The sequence below is a fragment of the Miniopterus natalensis genome, chromosome 1 (genome assembly GCF_054644295.1).
Source record: "Miniopterus natalensis isolate mMinNat1 chromosome 1, mMinNat1.hap1, whole genome shotgun sequence".
In the NCBI taxonomy this organism is placed as follows: Eukaryota; Metazoa; Chordata; class Mammalia; order Chiroptera; family Miniopteridae; genus Miniopterus; species Miniopterus natalensis.
The window spans coordinates 120,175,932-120,188,401 of NC_142081.1; the positions used below are offsets into that span (position 1 = coordinate 120,175,932).

Sequence of the window (12,470 nt, forward strand, 5' to 3'; positions counted from 1 at the left end):
TTATACATGAGGAAAATAATGAATTTAACTATGTACCTTCTGGCCTTTGGTAGCATCCATGCCCTCTGCAGGCCACTAGTTTCAGACATTTGCCTTCAAAGGTTCTCTTAAAATTAAAAATTTGAGTTTCTTACTTTTAACACTAGACTTCTATAGTACAGATTTATCTGTTGGTTACCTGCTGTGAAACATGGTAATTGACTTAGACTATTATTTTTATTTATTTTTGCGGTTGATATTTACATTGCAATTTATAACCATAATAACTGAAATGTCCTGTTCCTCTGAACATACTTTCTGTGGAGTCAGCGCTCCCATCTAATGCTGACGACAGCCTCTCCTTTCCTGAGACCATGTCTGATTCACCTCTTGATTCATTTGGTTGTATAATTAGTTATTACATTTTTAAGAAAGTCTCATTTATAGTACATTCCCTCTGCATTTGTATATATTAGAAATATATTTGTTACCTTTATACTTAAATTACACCTTGGTAGGGTAAAAATTCTTGAGTCACACTTCCTTCTCTCAGATTGGGTGGACATTATTTCCCCTGGATATAAGGAGGAAGTGTCAGACTCTCCCAAGATTTTTTCCTCCTTAGAGAACTTGATTTGTCCTTCTAGATACTTACAGACTTCTTTAAAAAAAAAAAAAAAAAATCAGTGAGAAATCTCACTAGGAAATTTCTTAGTGCTCAAAATCCAATTATAAATTTTCTTGGGACAGGTGTACAGGTTCAGATCTTTATCTCAGAAGAATTGTTCTTAAATTTTTTTAAAAATGTATAAATATATATATTTAAGAAAAAATGATATAGTTTCTATATTTTCCTATAATTTATGTAATTGTCTATCTTAGACATGTATTTCATTTTCTTTTCCGTTTCGTCTTGTGTATACCTCTCAAGGCTGTTTCTGTGTCCTGACTAGTAACTTTGTCATGTTTGTTCTCCTCTTGTTACTACTGAGTTTGTCTCCGTAAGTTTTTTCCTGACTCTTCTTTTTATTTTGTTTTTTCATGTCCTTTGGTTTCTCATATTAACAGGACTTTTTTATATCACAAAGAACTATTTTAACTCTTTGTTTCTGAGGGGTTTAATATACGCAGGTAATACTTTAAAATAGCTTTACCTTTAATTGCACTATATAGTTCTTGTGAAATGATTTATATAAGAAATTATTTATATATCTGGTATATATGAATACCTGGCAGAACAGTTGAAATTATAATCTTTTTTTATTATGGAACTGTCTTTGTGAGGTAACCAATTGATCCAGTGCTAAACAACTTTACCTAAGAACTTTGATCATGTTTTATGTATCTATATATTTCAAATGACTAGCACAGTGATGTTCATACAGTATATTCTTGATGTTTTTTAGTACTTAATGAAGTGAATTTGGAGTTCAAATGCTATTACTACATAAGGTAATGCAAGGCATTCATAAAAATTATCCATCATAAAATCACCTTAACCCCCCTGATAGAAAAGAAGGCAGTGCTTGGCGTAGGAATGTGTAATTGCATGTTGCAGAAAGGTTAGGCTACAGATATGATGCCTTTTCCTCTGTGTTTTTGGTCTATGTCCTCTGTTTATGGCTGCTCATTTCTGGGCATATTTGAGAAAAATGGACTTACAGGGTTTATAGCTACCTACTGTGCCATCTACTTTCAGTAACAGTTGGTTTCCTAAATGAATTGGCAACTAGGCTTATCTCAGTAGTGTTTTGTTTTATTTTCTATGGTGTTAGAAATGGTTTGCTTCCGAGAGAAAAAAAAATTTTTGTGCCTGAAGTGGCTTTTGACAACTCTTAGGTACCATTACTCCTATAAAGGACAAGATGCAGTCTGTTTAATTTAATAGTGCTAGATTGTCACATTTTTAAGACAGCTATTTTATGGCATTCCTGAATAACTGAGACCAATGCTTCTCCCTGGAATTTAATAACTCATGTCTCTAAATTCCTGGGTAAAAATAGTCTTCCTCTTTGAATAAAAGTTGCCATGGCAATGGGCAATTGGTCTATGGAAGTTGAACAGCAAGCTGTAGTCTTTAGCTTTTCAGTGTTTTCAAAGATGTGATATGTGTGATATTGTTTGGGGCAACTCAGATTTAAGTAAAAATAAAGATGTATTTTGCCCAGCTGGCGTGGCTCAGCGGTTGAGTCTTGGCCAATGATCCAGGAGATCATGGTTCAGTTCCTGGTCAGGGCACATGCCCGGGCTGTGGACTCGATCCTCAGTCAGGGGCTTGCAGGAGGCAGCTGATCAATGACTCTCTCATCATTGATGTTTCTCTCTGTCTCCCTCCCTCTCCCTTTCTTTCTCTGAAATCAATAAAGATATATTAAAAAAAATAAATAAAGGTGTATTTTCACATATCCATATCAGTGATTTTAATTAGGCAATGTGTATATTTTTGCAGATAATCCATTATTTAAGCATAATAATATTCTTTATGTTAACTTCAAGACTATGTCTTTGTTAATTACAGAGATTTAGGGGTGAAAGGAAATATCAAAGTCATTTAAAATATGTTGATTGATGTTGATTGCAATGATTATACTGAAGTCTATAGTGAAAGTCTGCAATTTTGAAGAGAATATCTGTTTGGTAATTATATGGGGATTTGGCAGCACCATAGAATCTGTTGCATAATTCACCTGAAGATTACATCTTTGACCTTAATATTGCTGAACTCTATAATAATTCTAGCAATAGGGAAAAATTAAAATTCTTATTTAAACTCATTGACAATTTTCTTCAAAACCAATGAATCTTCAAAATTAAATGAATCATTGTCGTTTATTATTCAGACTTGATGATTTCTGCCAGGTTAGATTTAAGTTTTCATTTCTGCTCTGATTAGCTGGAATACCCAGAATTGAATGTTATTGAAATCTATAAATCTCTGTATTAGTTTGCCTGATTCAGTGTTGCTTAAATTGAGTCTCCTTTGGTTGCAAGTTAGAGAAACTTGTTTGTCAGTTATGATTCTTTTGGTTGATAATTACCCAACTAAACATGTTTTAACAATAAAATAAGTTTAATGGTTTATCTAGGTGAACATACCCAAGTGTAGGTCACATTTATATGTGCTTGATCAGGGATCTGGCATTTTCTTTGCAGTGATTGTTGTTGTTATCTATGTTTGCTGGGTCTTCAGGCAGGGTTTCCTCATGGCCGCAAAAGTGGGCGGTAGTTCCAAGTCTCACACCTATACATTTCAACAATCAGAATAAGGAAAATTATCTCCTTTAAACTCCTAGATGTCTCACTAATTGGTCTCTCTTACCCTGGTTGTGTGCTCATGATACCCACCAGCCCTTGTGGCCGTTGGAGTGACATGTGCAGAATGGCATGTGCCCAATGGCAAGGAGGGATCCCACCTCAGATGTTTCCAGTGGTGACAACAGGGAGGACTTGAACACCTGTTGGCTACGCAATCAAAATGCTTGTTACCCCCCCAAAACCCACACAATCAATGTCTTAATCTTTTGGAAGAGACTGCTGGAATCCCTAAGACATCGAATCTCTCCTGGGCTGCATAGAATCTTATTTCTGCTTCTTTTTTCTCCTTTCTCTGTGTAAATTTTTTATCTTTCATTACACATAATTTATATGTTATCAAAGTTTAATTGGAGCTTTACTTGGGAACTTTTTTTTTAATCTTAATGTTAACATGTAATCACTGTTCTCAATATTTACATTTAGGGTCATATTTTCTCCTTTAGTCATGCAGCAAAATCTATTTAGAATATTCCTTTCCTTTATGTAGTGACTTTTCTACATATATCTAGCCTGATGGCTTGTGAAGAGATACCTGGGATTCTTGTTTTGACAGAATTTCAAGAATAATTGTACTTTATTAAATTAGCACAACTAATAAATGCATTAGACAAAATTCACATCTCAAACATTATTATTCAAATCATGGACCCTCTATTCAGTAATCATTGTTCTTACGTATACCTCAATGTTTTAAAATATATTCTATCTAGCGGACTCTTCAAATTGATATGCACAATTATATCTCATGGTCAAAAAACGTATTTGCAATTTGAATTAGTCAAGAATCATTTGATTCTCTGTGTGTTCCCCTGCAAAATTGCCTTTTAAAACATTTAAACCTCTTAGTTGAGTGAGAGACATGAAAAATAAGGTTCCGTGACAGACGCCATGGTGATATCAGTAACAAGAATCAAATAAAAGTAGAATTTAGTAACCCAAATTATAGAGAAAAAAAGTGTATTATCTCCATTTCTAAGATCTTTAACTGAAAGCAGGTGCTATTGTAACCCTAGCTTTAAAGAAGAGAAGTTTGAATGTGTTGTAGCTCAGTAGTAATTATAGTTCAGGTTTTCAGTAAATGGTGCCAAAAGTGACATTTCCTTTGGTCAGCAATTAGAGAGATCCTTAAAATTACTGTAGTAGAAAGACTATTGTACACAGTGTACCTTTTCTTCTAAGTTTTGTTTATTTAGCAATTTCTTTTTAAGAGGCTTATTAATTTTACATTCTTTTAAATCTAATTCACATCCATTAGAGATTATTTAACTCCTTGGGCTCTTTTGAAGAATACTAACATTTCTAACTTCATAGTAACATTTTGTGTTTTTATTTTAAGAATTTTAGGGACAATGTCTGTTCTTTTGTTTTGAGGACTCTTTTTTTCTTTTTAATGGATCTCTTTCTATAACTCTATAAATTATATGAGTTGGATATATAGTGACTTAAATGCTTCTTTTCTCCCCAGCTCTATTGAGATGCAATTGACGTGTAATATTGTGTAAGTTTAGCATATACAATATGTTGATTTGGTACATTAATACATTGCAGAATGATTACCACCATAGCATTAGCTAACACTGACATCCTATCACATAATTACCAGTTCTTTGTTCTGGGGAGAACATTTAAAATCTACTCTCTTAGCAACTTTCAAGTATATAATATAGCATTAGCTATAGTCACCATGCTGTACAGGAGATCCCCAGAACTTACTCATTTTATAACTGGAAGTTTGTACCCTTTGACCAACATCTCCCCATTTCCCCAAAACCCCAGCCCCTGGTAAACCACTGTTCTACCCTGTGTCTAGGGGTTCAGCTTTTTTAGATTGCATGTATAAGACATGCAGTGCTCGTTGCTCTCTGGTTATCTCACTTACCATAATGCGCTCAAGGTCCATCTCTGCTCTGTTCTTGATGTGATTTTTCTCTGTTATTACAGGAGGACACAGATCACAATTACTATATCTCTCGGATATATGGTCCGTCTGATTCTGCCAGCCGGGATTTATGGGTGAACATAGACCAAATGGAAAAAGACCAAGTGAAGATCCATGGAATACTTTCCAACACGCATCGGCAAGCTGCAGTAAGTGCTTTGACATTTGGAATTTCATTTTTCCTGCTGTGAAGAAAAAATTGTTTTAATTGGCATGTCAACATTTTTTGTTGTGATCACTTTTCAAATATATTTAGTTCTCAAGCTGCAATTTAGATTAATAATTGCATATATTATAGAAAATGAAAAATAATTATTTTTGAGAAGCCACCATTAATTAAACTATTAATTACTTAAATAAATTAACAGTTTCCCTAATGAGAGGATGAGTTGCGTATTCAAAGTTGAGATAGATCTTGGATGATTTTCAGTTTTGTTGTAATCCATGAGTTTAGAAAACTTTTTTTTTAAATTACATTAACTTGGTATCTTCCATTTTGCATGGGTTTCTTGCTCTTGGTCTGGGAAAGATTTAACCAGAAACATTTACCATTCAGATAACACATATAGACGAAGTTATGGATCTAAGTGAAGAAGTTTGATATAAAGGAAAAAAATTAAACCTAGAAGGGTCCAAACATATTTTAAGCCTGAGTTCATTATTTACCCACTATGGTGTCTTAAAAGAATATAACTATTCTGAGGCACAGTTTCCACATCTGTATGGTAGGGATGGAAGGTGAAATTATATAGGCCTCACCTTACATGGCCAGTGATACCTTGTTCTACCCATTAGACTGAATGCTTGCACAGATTAGCTTTTTGGTCTTCACAACAGTCCTATGATTTCAATATTATTACTCTCCAGGCATTGCAGATGAGAGAACGGAGTCTTGGAAAAATAAGTAACCTACCTAAGAGTTTCTCACTAGTAAGTGATGAAATTAGGATGCTATCCTAGGCAGTCAAGTGCACACTCAAAGTGTGTGTGTAAAATTCTTCACACTTAGTTCTCAGCACTTTTTGATAATCACTTTCTGATAAGTGCCTGATTTAACATTTTAGAATTTATTTAGTTTTGCTATCATAGACAACAGCGGCAATCTTACCATTGATGAGGTGATGTCTTTTTCAGTTTAGTATGATTTACAGTGAAATCAAAACAACTTCAACTTTTCAAGTACTCTGCCATTATTGATATAAACACTCAATGACTTAAGTGACTCAGAGAGGCATGGGTTTGATAAATGTAAAATATCAAAACTTTTGGCCACAGCCTTTATTGTATATATGTAGACTTTCCTATTTCAGGAGGTCAACTTCTAACAGTTAAAATGGAAATTAATTATAATTCACTATGATGATTTATTCAATTTTCAATGTAGAGCACATGTTTTCTGAGGCAGAGAAGTAAAGTAGCAGCTCAGTTGGTTAGAGCATCATCCGTACATCTAAAGGTTGTGGGTTCTATCCCCAGTCCAGGCATGTTTCTCTCTCCCTCTTTCCCTTTCCTCTCTTTCTAAAATCAATAAAAAAACATATCCTCGGGTAAGGATCAAAAACAAAAACAAAAAAACAAAAACCACAAAGTAGCTGTTACAGGGTGAAAGATGCTACTGGTGAGATGACGAGGCCTCGCTTCTTGTCTTCTTAAGGGAAAGATTTCAACCAAGAGAAGTGTAGACAAGAAAGCAAGAATTTATTGACCAGGGCAAAAATGTACTTAGAACAATGAAACAAGGAAGGGCATAGAAGAAGCAGTAGGAGAGCCCAGGCTGGGCTGCTTGGAGGGCAGGGGACATGTGCCTATGAGGGAAGGAGGGGGCAGCGAATGGCACGGGCCTGCTCCCTGGAGGGAGAGCGCCCTGGGACCTTCATTTTCAGGGATTTTAAAAGCTGGGTGCCTAGGGGAGGCCTTAGTGGCGGATCAATGGAATATTTATCAGCTTTATGCTCATGTACCAAAATGAGATTTATTCTCTTCATTTGTCTGTCCTTGGGTGTGGTTGGCAAATGGCATTCATTGGATTTCTGTTACCTGTCTCCCCCATTCCGGTGATTTAAGCTGCTTACCCTCTGGCTGGGGAGAAGTGCAAACCATTTACTCTTAAGTGTCCTTGGTTTAGGGGACAGGATTTGCTAGGTGGTTGTGAACTGCCTTAGTTTCCTTATTCCCTGTTCCACTTGCCCTGGGATTTTCCTAGCTTCTACTATTTTGTAACAATTGGATTCACGTTTCACATGCCGGAACACACTGATTTCTCTTTCCATTTATAATGTAATACGTATTCGTTAGTGTTTGCATGACACATGTATACTGTAATTCGATTACATGTTCTTTCAAACCCCTTCATTGTCCTTTTTGGTTTAAATAACATTTTTAAAAAATCATCATTGGAAAAAGAACGCAGATGTTAAAACCTACCTTTACTTTGACAATTTAAAGGAAGGATTTTATATTCCTAGATAAAGAAAGTTGAAAAACTTGCATTAAGTCCCTACTATATGGCAAGCAATGAGCCAGGCACTTTATATTCAGTTACTGGTACTTACTTGTTTTGGGTGGTTGTTGGTTTTTTTCCTTTATTGAAAGTCGCACCGTTGTCAGGTTGCAGATCTAGAAGTTTCTGACTACAAACCTAGGAACCAGTTCATATGTGTTCCTGTCCCTCTGTGTGGACCTTTAAATTTCATAATTTTGAGATTTTCTTCTATACTTCTATATCATATATTTTCATTCATTGCTGGGCACAAAATGTGATTCAGTAGCCTGTCAAATTAGAATTATTTTGCATTCTGAAACTACAGTTTATGAGATTTTACTTCACAACTTGATACCACTCTCTGGTGGAAGGAGTCCGGGGTTAGAGAAGTTACAAAACATTGGCTCCAAAACTTTTTTCTTCAGATTCTGGCCTCTCTTCATTTCACTTTTATAACCTGTCTTCCTTGACTACCCTTCACTTTTAATTTGAGACTATAAATGAAATAGATATGAAAATATCATATAAAAATGAGATTGTAAAGGCATTGTTATTTGAGAGTCCTAAATCTTTGTAACAAAAACATAATTACACCAAAATAAAAGTTAATTTCTAAATACTCTCTAAGAGTCTAGGTAGATAGACATTAATATTTATGTTATATATCCATACACTTTTTTTTTGGCCAAGAAATTGTCAGTGTGCTCTTTGCCAGACATAAGCACACCCTGAGCTTAAAAAATTTTATCTTTCTCTGTGTTGGTAAAAAGATTGATTATATAAGAAGCCCCAACAAAATGAAATGCAGGTCTTAAATACCTGTCTTAATGCAAGTAAGGTTTTGGATGAAACTTATAGTTTTTGATATGATGGTTGTTTTAAATTTTCATAATAGGACTATTTTTGGCATAGATCCTCAGACTACTTGAATATAAGCAGAAAGCTTAATTGAAAAAATTAAGTTTGCTGCAGTTTATTTTCTTTATTCAGGAAAATAGCATCATTTCAACTAGCATTGCTATCAGTCTTACATTTGCATAATGTTGATGTTGGGAGAGCTAAATTTGGATGCCAGTGGTGATTTTAGTCTGTTGTTTGCTCATATTGCACAATTTCATTTTTTTCTGTGCATTAGAAAATCTGCCGATAAGTGCTTATTTCTTTAAATGATTAACTCGAAAGGCAATTTAATTTGTTGTCTCCATTAGGCTATTATCTAGACCACACATTTCTGTCAGTGTTCAGTTCACAGTGTCTAACAAGTTGCTTTTTTATTTTTGTTTTGGTTGGATGAATAAAATTGCTGCTTTTTTCTCTTTTGAATTGTTTCGTTTCAAGTAAGACATCCACAGTTCATCAACTTGGCCTTAGTTGCCTTCGTTCAAGGGATTTTCCTCTAGTTTAATAACAAATTGAGATGAATTGTGTCTGTACATGTCTTTCTAGGTTGATTTTGGTTTAATTAATTCATTTTACTCTTACTCTTGGAGTTAAGTCACCTACCAATTTTGAGAATAATTTTCTCTCTACTGAAGAAAGTATTACTTGAGGGCCTTTGTTCCATTCAACAAACTAACATGAGATCAGAGAAACTGACTTCTGTTGTATGTGTGCCAGGGAAATGAGCTGATGCACCTGCCTCAAAGCCAGGAAATACATGGAAAGAGCTATTCTTTTTTCCACTGATGGCATTAACAACACAGATTAAACACTTGTTAGGCTTAGGCCCATGTAATTGCTGAGTTCAATAAACTCCTTTTGCTTATTTAATTATATAAATAGATATATATTACTAATCATCTAAGCTACCCTTGATACCCTTTCTGAATCTAAGGACCAGATTTTAGACATTGCAGGCCCTTTGGAGATTCTTGAAGATAATATATCAGCCTTATGAAGCCCACAGTGATCAATTCTTATGCATATAACAAGCCTTAGTTTTCCAAAGCAAGAACATACTTTCCTCTTTTTTAAAAAAAAATTTTATATGTTTTATTGGTTTTAGAGAGAGAAAGGGAGAGGGAGAGAGAGATAGAAACATCAATGATGAGAGAGTCATTGATGGGCTGCCTCCTGCACGCCCCCGACTGGGGATCGAGCCCGATACAGGAGCATGTGCCTGACCTGGAATCGAATCGCGATCTGGATCATAGGTCGAGGCTTAACCACTGAGCCACGCTAGCCAGGGACTTTCCCCTTTTTTAAAAATCATACTTGAATTCATCATATTTCAGTTCAGTTTCATCTTAATTCTCATATTGTGTGTTTAGTGGGAGATGGGCATCACTTTATGTAAAATTCGCGTAGATAAATTAGGAGGTAATTTTATACATTCTCTGTCGCCAGTGAGGGCTATAAAATAATTCTAGATAGGTAACTACCTACTCAGCTTTTTAAAGTCACATGTGAGGTGAGTACTTGAGGTTTCTGTGAAACCTTCTTAGAAGATTTCACATTAGCCTTTCATTATCATAAAGCTGCTAAAATGGGACCCCACAGCCATGTCTCAGCTGGAATAAATCAGTCCATTTATTCCTGTCTTTCATCCAAGATTCTCTTCTCCAGCCAGTTTTTATTCTTTTCTGAGATCTCTCCATGAACCCATGAAGACTCACCAGTGGTTAATTTTAGATAACATACAAGTACAAAACATTGTCATCCTGAAGCCATTCAGTGATTCAGCTTACACATGACTCTTGTAAAAGAAAACTTCGCAAAATGTAAGTGAAACATAATATTCCTTAAGAGTGACTACAACTAAAAGCAAATAGGTTTAATTCTTGTGAAATATCTTAAATTATAGAAGATAAAAGACAAGACATTTTGGGATGAAGATTTCCTTGACAAGTTAGTATTTTCATATCTTTTAAAAAATATTTAAATAGCTGTTTTCAATATCTTTTATTTTTGATTCTTTCTTCTTACCAAATTATAACCTGTATCTTAACTTGTAGATGATTACTCTAGCACAGCGATTTTCAGCCTTTTTTATCTCATGGCACACATGAACTAATTACCAAAATTCTACAGCACATCAAAATATATGTTATATTTTTTGCCGATCTGGCAAAAAAAAATAGGTATAATTTTGATTCATTCCCACTGGATGGCTTTTGTGTTGGCTGTTGTCATTTTTTTTATTTTACAATATAAGGGAAAAGAAGTCAGGGCCTCTGACTAAATAGTCAGATATTGCATGTTTTAAAAATTCTGGTGGCACGCCAGTGTGCTTCTTTTGGTACACCTGTTGAAAATTGCTGTCCTAGGGAAATAGTCAACATGTCACATGTTTTGTTTATAAATTGGCTTCCCACCAGAACTTCTGTTGTGCCTGAGTCCAGTCTCAGAAAGTGGGTGTCTCTTAGCTTCACTAAGTTGCTGTTAAAATGCCATCAGGACTGGAAGTGAAACTCCTTTAAGCTACTCTCAATTAAGATATATCACTAGGAATTTTTTATCATGCAGCAGCTATCTGAGCAGAAATACCAACTAAGATTCACTCTTGATAAATAGACCAAGGTTAGCACCTAAGTCCTGCTCCAAGAAAGGTTAACCTGTAGATATGCTAGGGTGTCAGAAGGGAGCAGCTTTCAGGAACTGTGTTGAGAGGCATCAATTTCCTTAGCTTTTGGAAAATCCAGGAGTTGGCAAATATGACCAAATGTTAAATATTGGTGATCTGCATAAAATATATAGAGGACTCTCTATTATTTTTGTAACTCTTTTAAATTTAAAAATATTTCCAAATACAAAATTAAGAAAAAGACAAGTTAGTAAAAGAGTATGAAGGATTAACATTGAACTTGGCCCGATTTCCATTTCAATCTGTAATCAAATTTTGAATTATTTGTCACTCTTCTCATGCACTTTGCCTTTATTGAATTTCAAGTCATGCAGATCTGTTGGGCAGCTTGGTAATAGTGTTTCAACAGGTGGACTTAGAAACAGGCTGCCTGGATTTGAGTCCCACCCCCCACGCCCTACTTTGCCAGCCATTGGCTGGGTGACTTTGAACATGTTATTTACTCTGTTAATCACTTTCCTCGTCTGTAAAATGGGAATGATCACAGTATCAACCTTTTAAGGTTGACATTAGCATTAAACGATTTAACATTTGTACAGTGCTTGATTCAGTGGCTGGCACAATGTTGTAGATGTCCGTTCCATTGATACTAACAATCATCATGCAAATATTTAACTTTAAAACAGTCACTTTTCACTGATAGGAAAGAAGGGAGGACAGATTCTAATCAACTAAGGCAAAGGAGGGACTTTTCCAACTGTGAAGGATAAACTAATGGTAGTATTTTTCCTGCCTACCCTGTTTGAGGATCACTAGTCAAGGAAGTAACAGGAGTGTCTTTGCCCTCAGGTGTGCTAGGGCTGCAACGAGCTTTAGCAAATTATTGCTCTAAAGATGCTTGGCAAGCAAGTACTGCTATGCTTCAGTTCCTGAAATGGAAAATTTCAGGACATGTAAGTGCTACCAGGCAAAGTGAGGTGATGTTATCCAGAATCAAATGTATTTATCCTTTTAATCTATTTCACGCTTGTCCAAGTCCTTATAGCAGTTGTTTTAGAGTTCCAAAAACCACATATGTGACATCAAGTCTTGCCATTCAAAGTGGGGTCTGTGGAAAGGATCAGCAGCCTTGGGGAGAGCATATTAGAAACAAAGAATTTCAGCGCCTTTGCACCAGACCTCCAAACTCGGAATCTATATTTTAACCAGGACTCTAATTGTTTCCTGTGCAC

At 35.3% G+C, this 12,470-nt stretch overlaps 1 protein-coding gene across 3 annotated transcripts in view; it reads left to right on the plus strand.

Annotated features, from left to right (window-relative positions):
* The window catches only part of PLXDC2 (plexin domain containing 2), a 401,646-nt gene that overhangs the window by 190,283 nt on the left and 198,893 nt on the right, over positions 1-12,470 (plus strand). For all 3 annotated transcript variants that reach the window (XM_087825356.1, XM_016224708.2, XM_016224709.2), the window contains one exon: positions 5,236-5,382. In XM_087825356.1, coding sequence (XP_087681482.1) covers positions 5,236-5,382 — 147 coding nt within the window. The remainder of the gene's footprint in view (positions 1-5,235; positions 5,383-12,470) is intronic.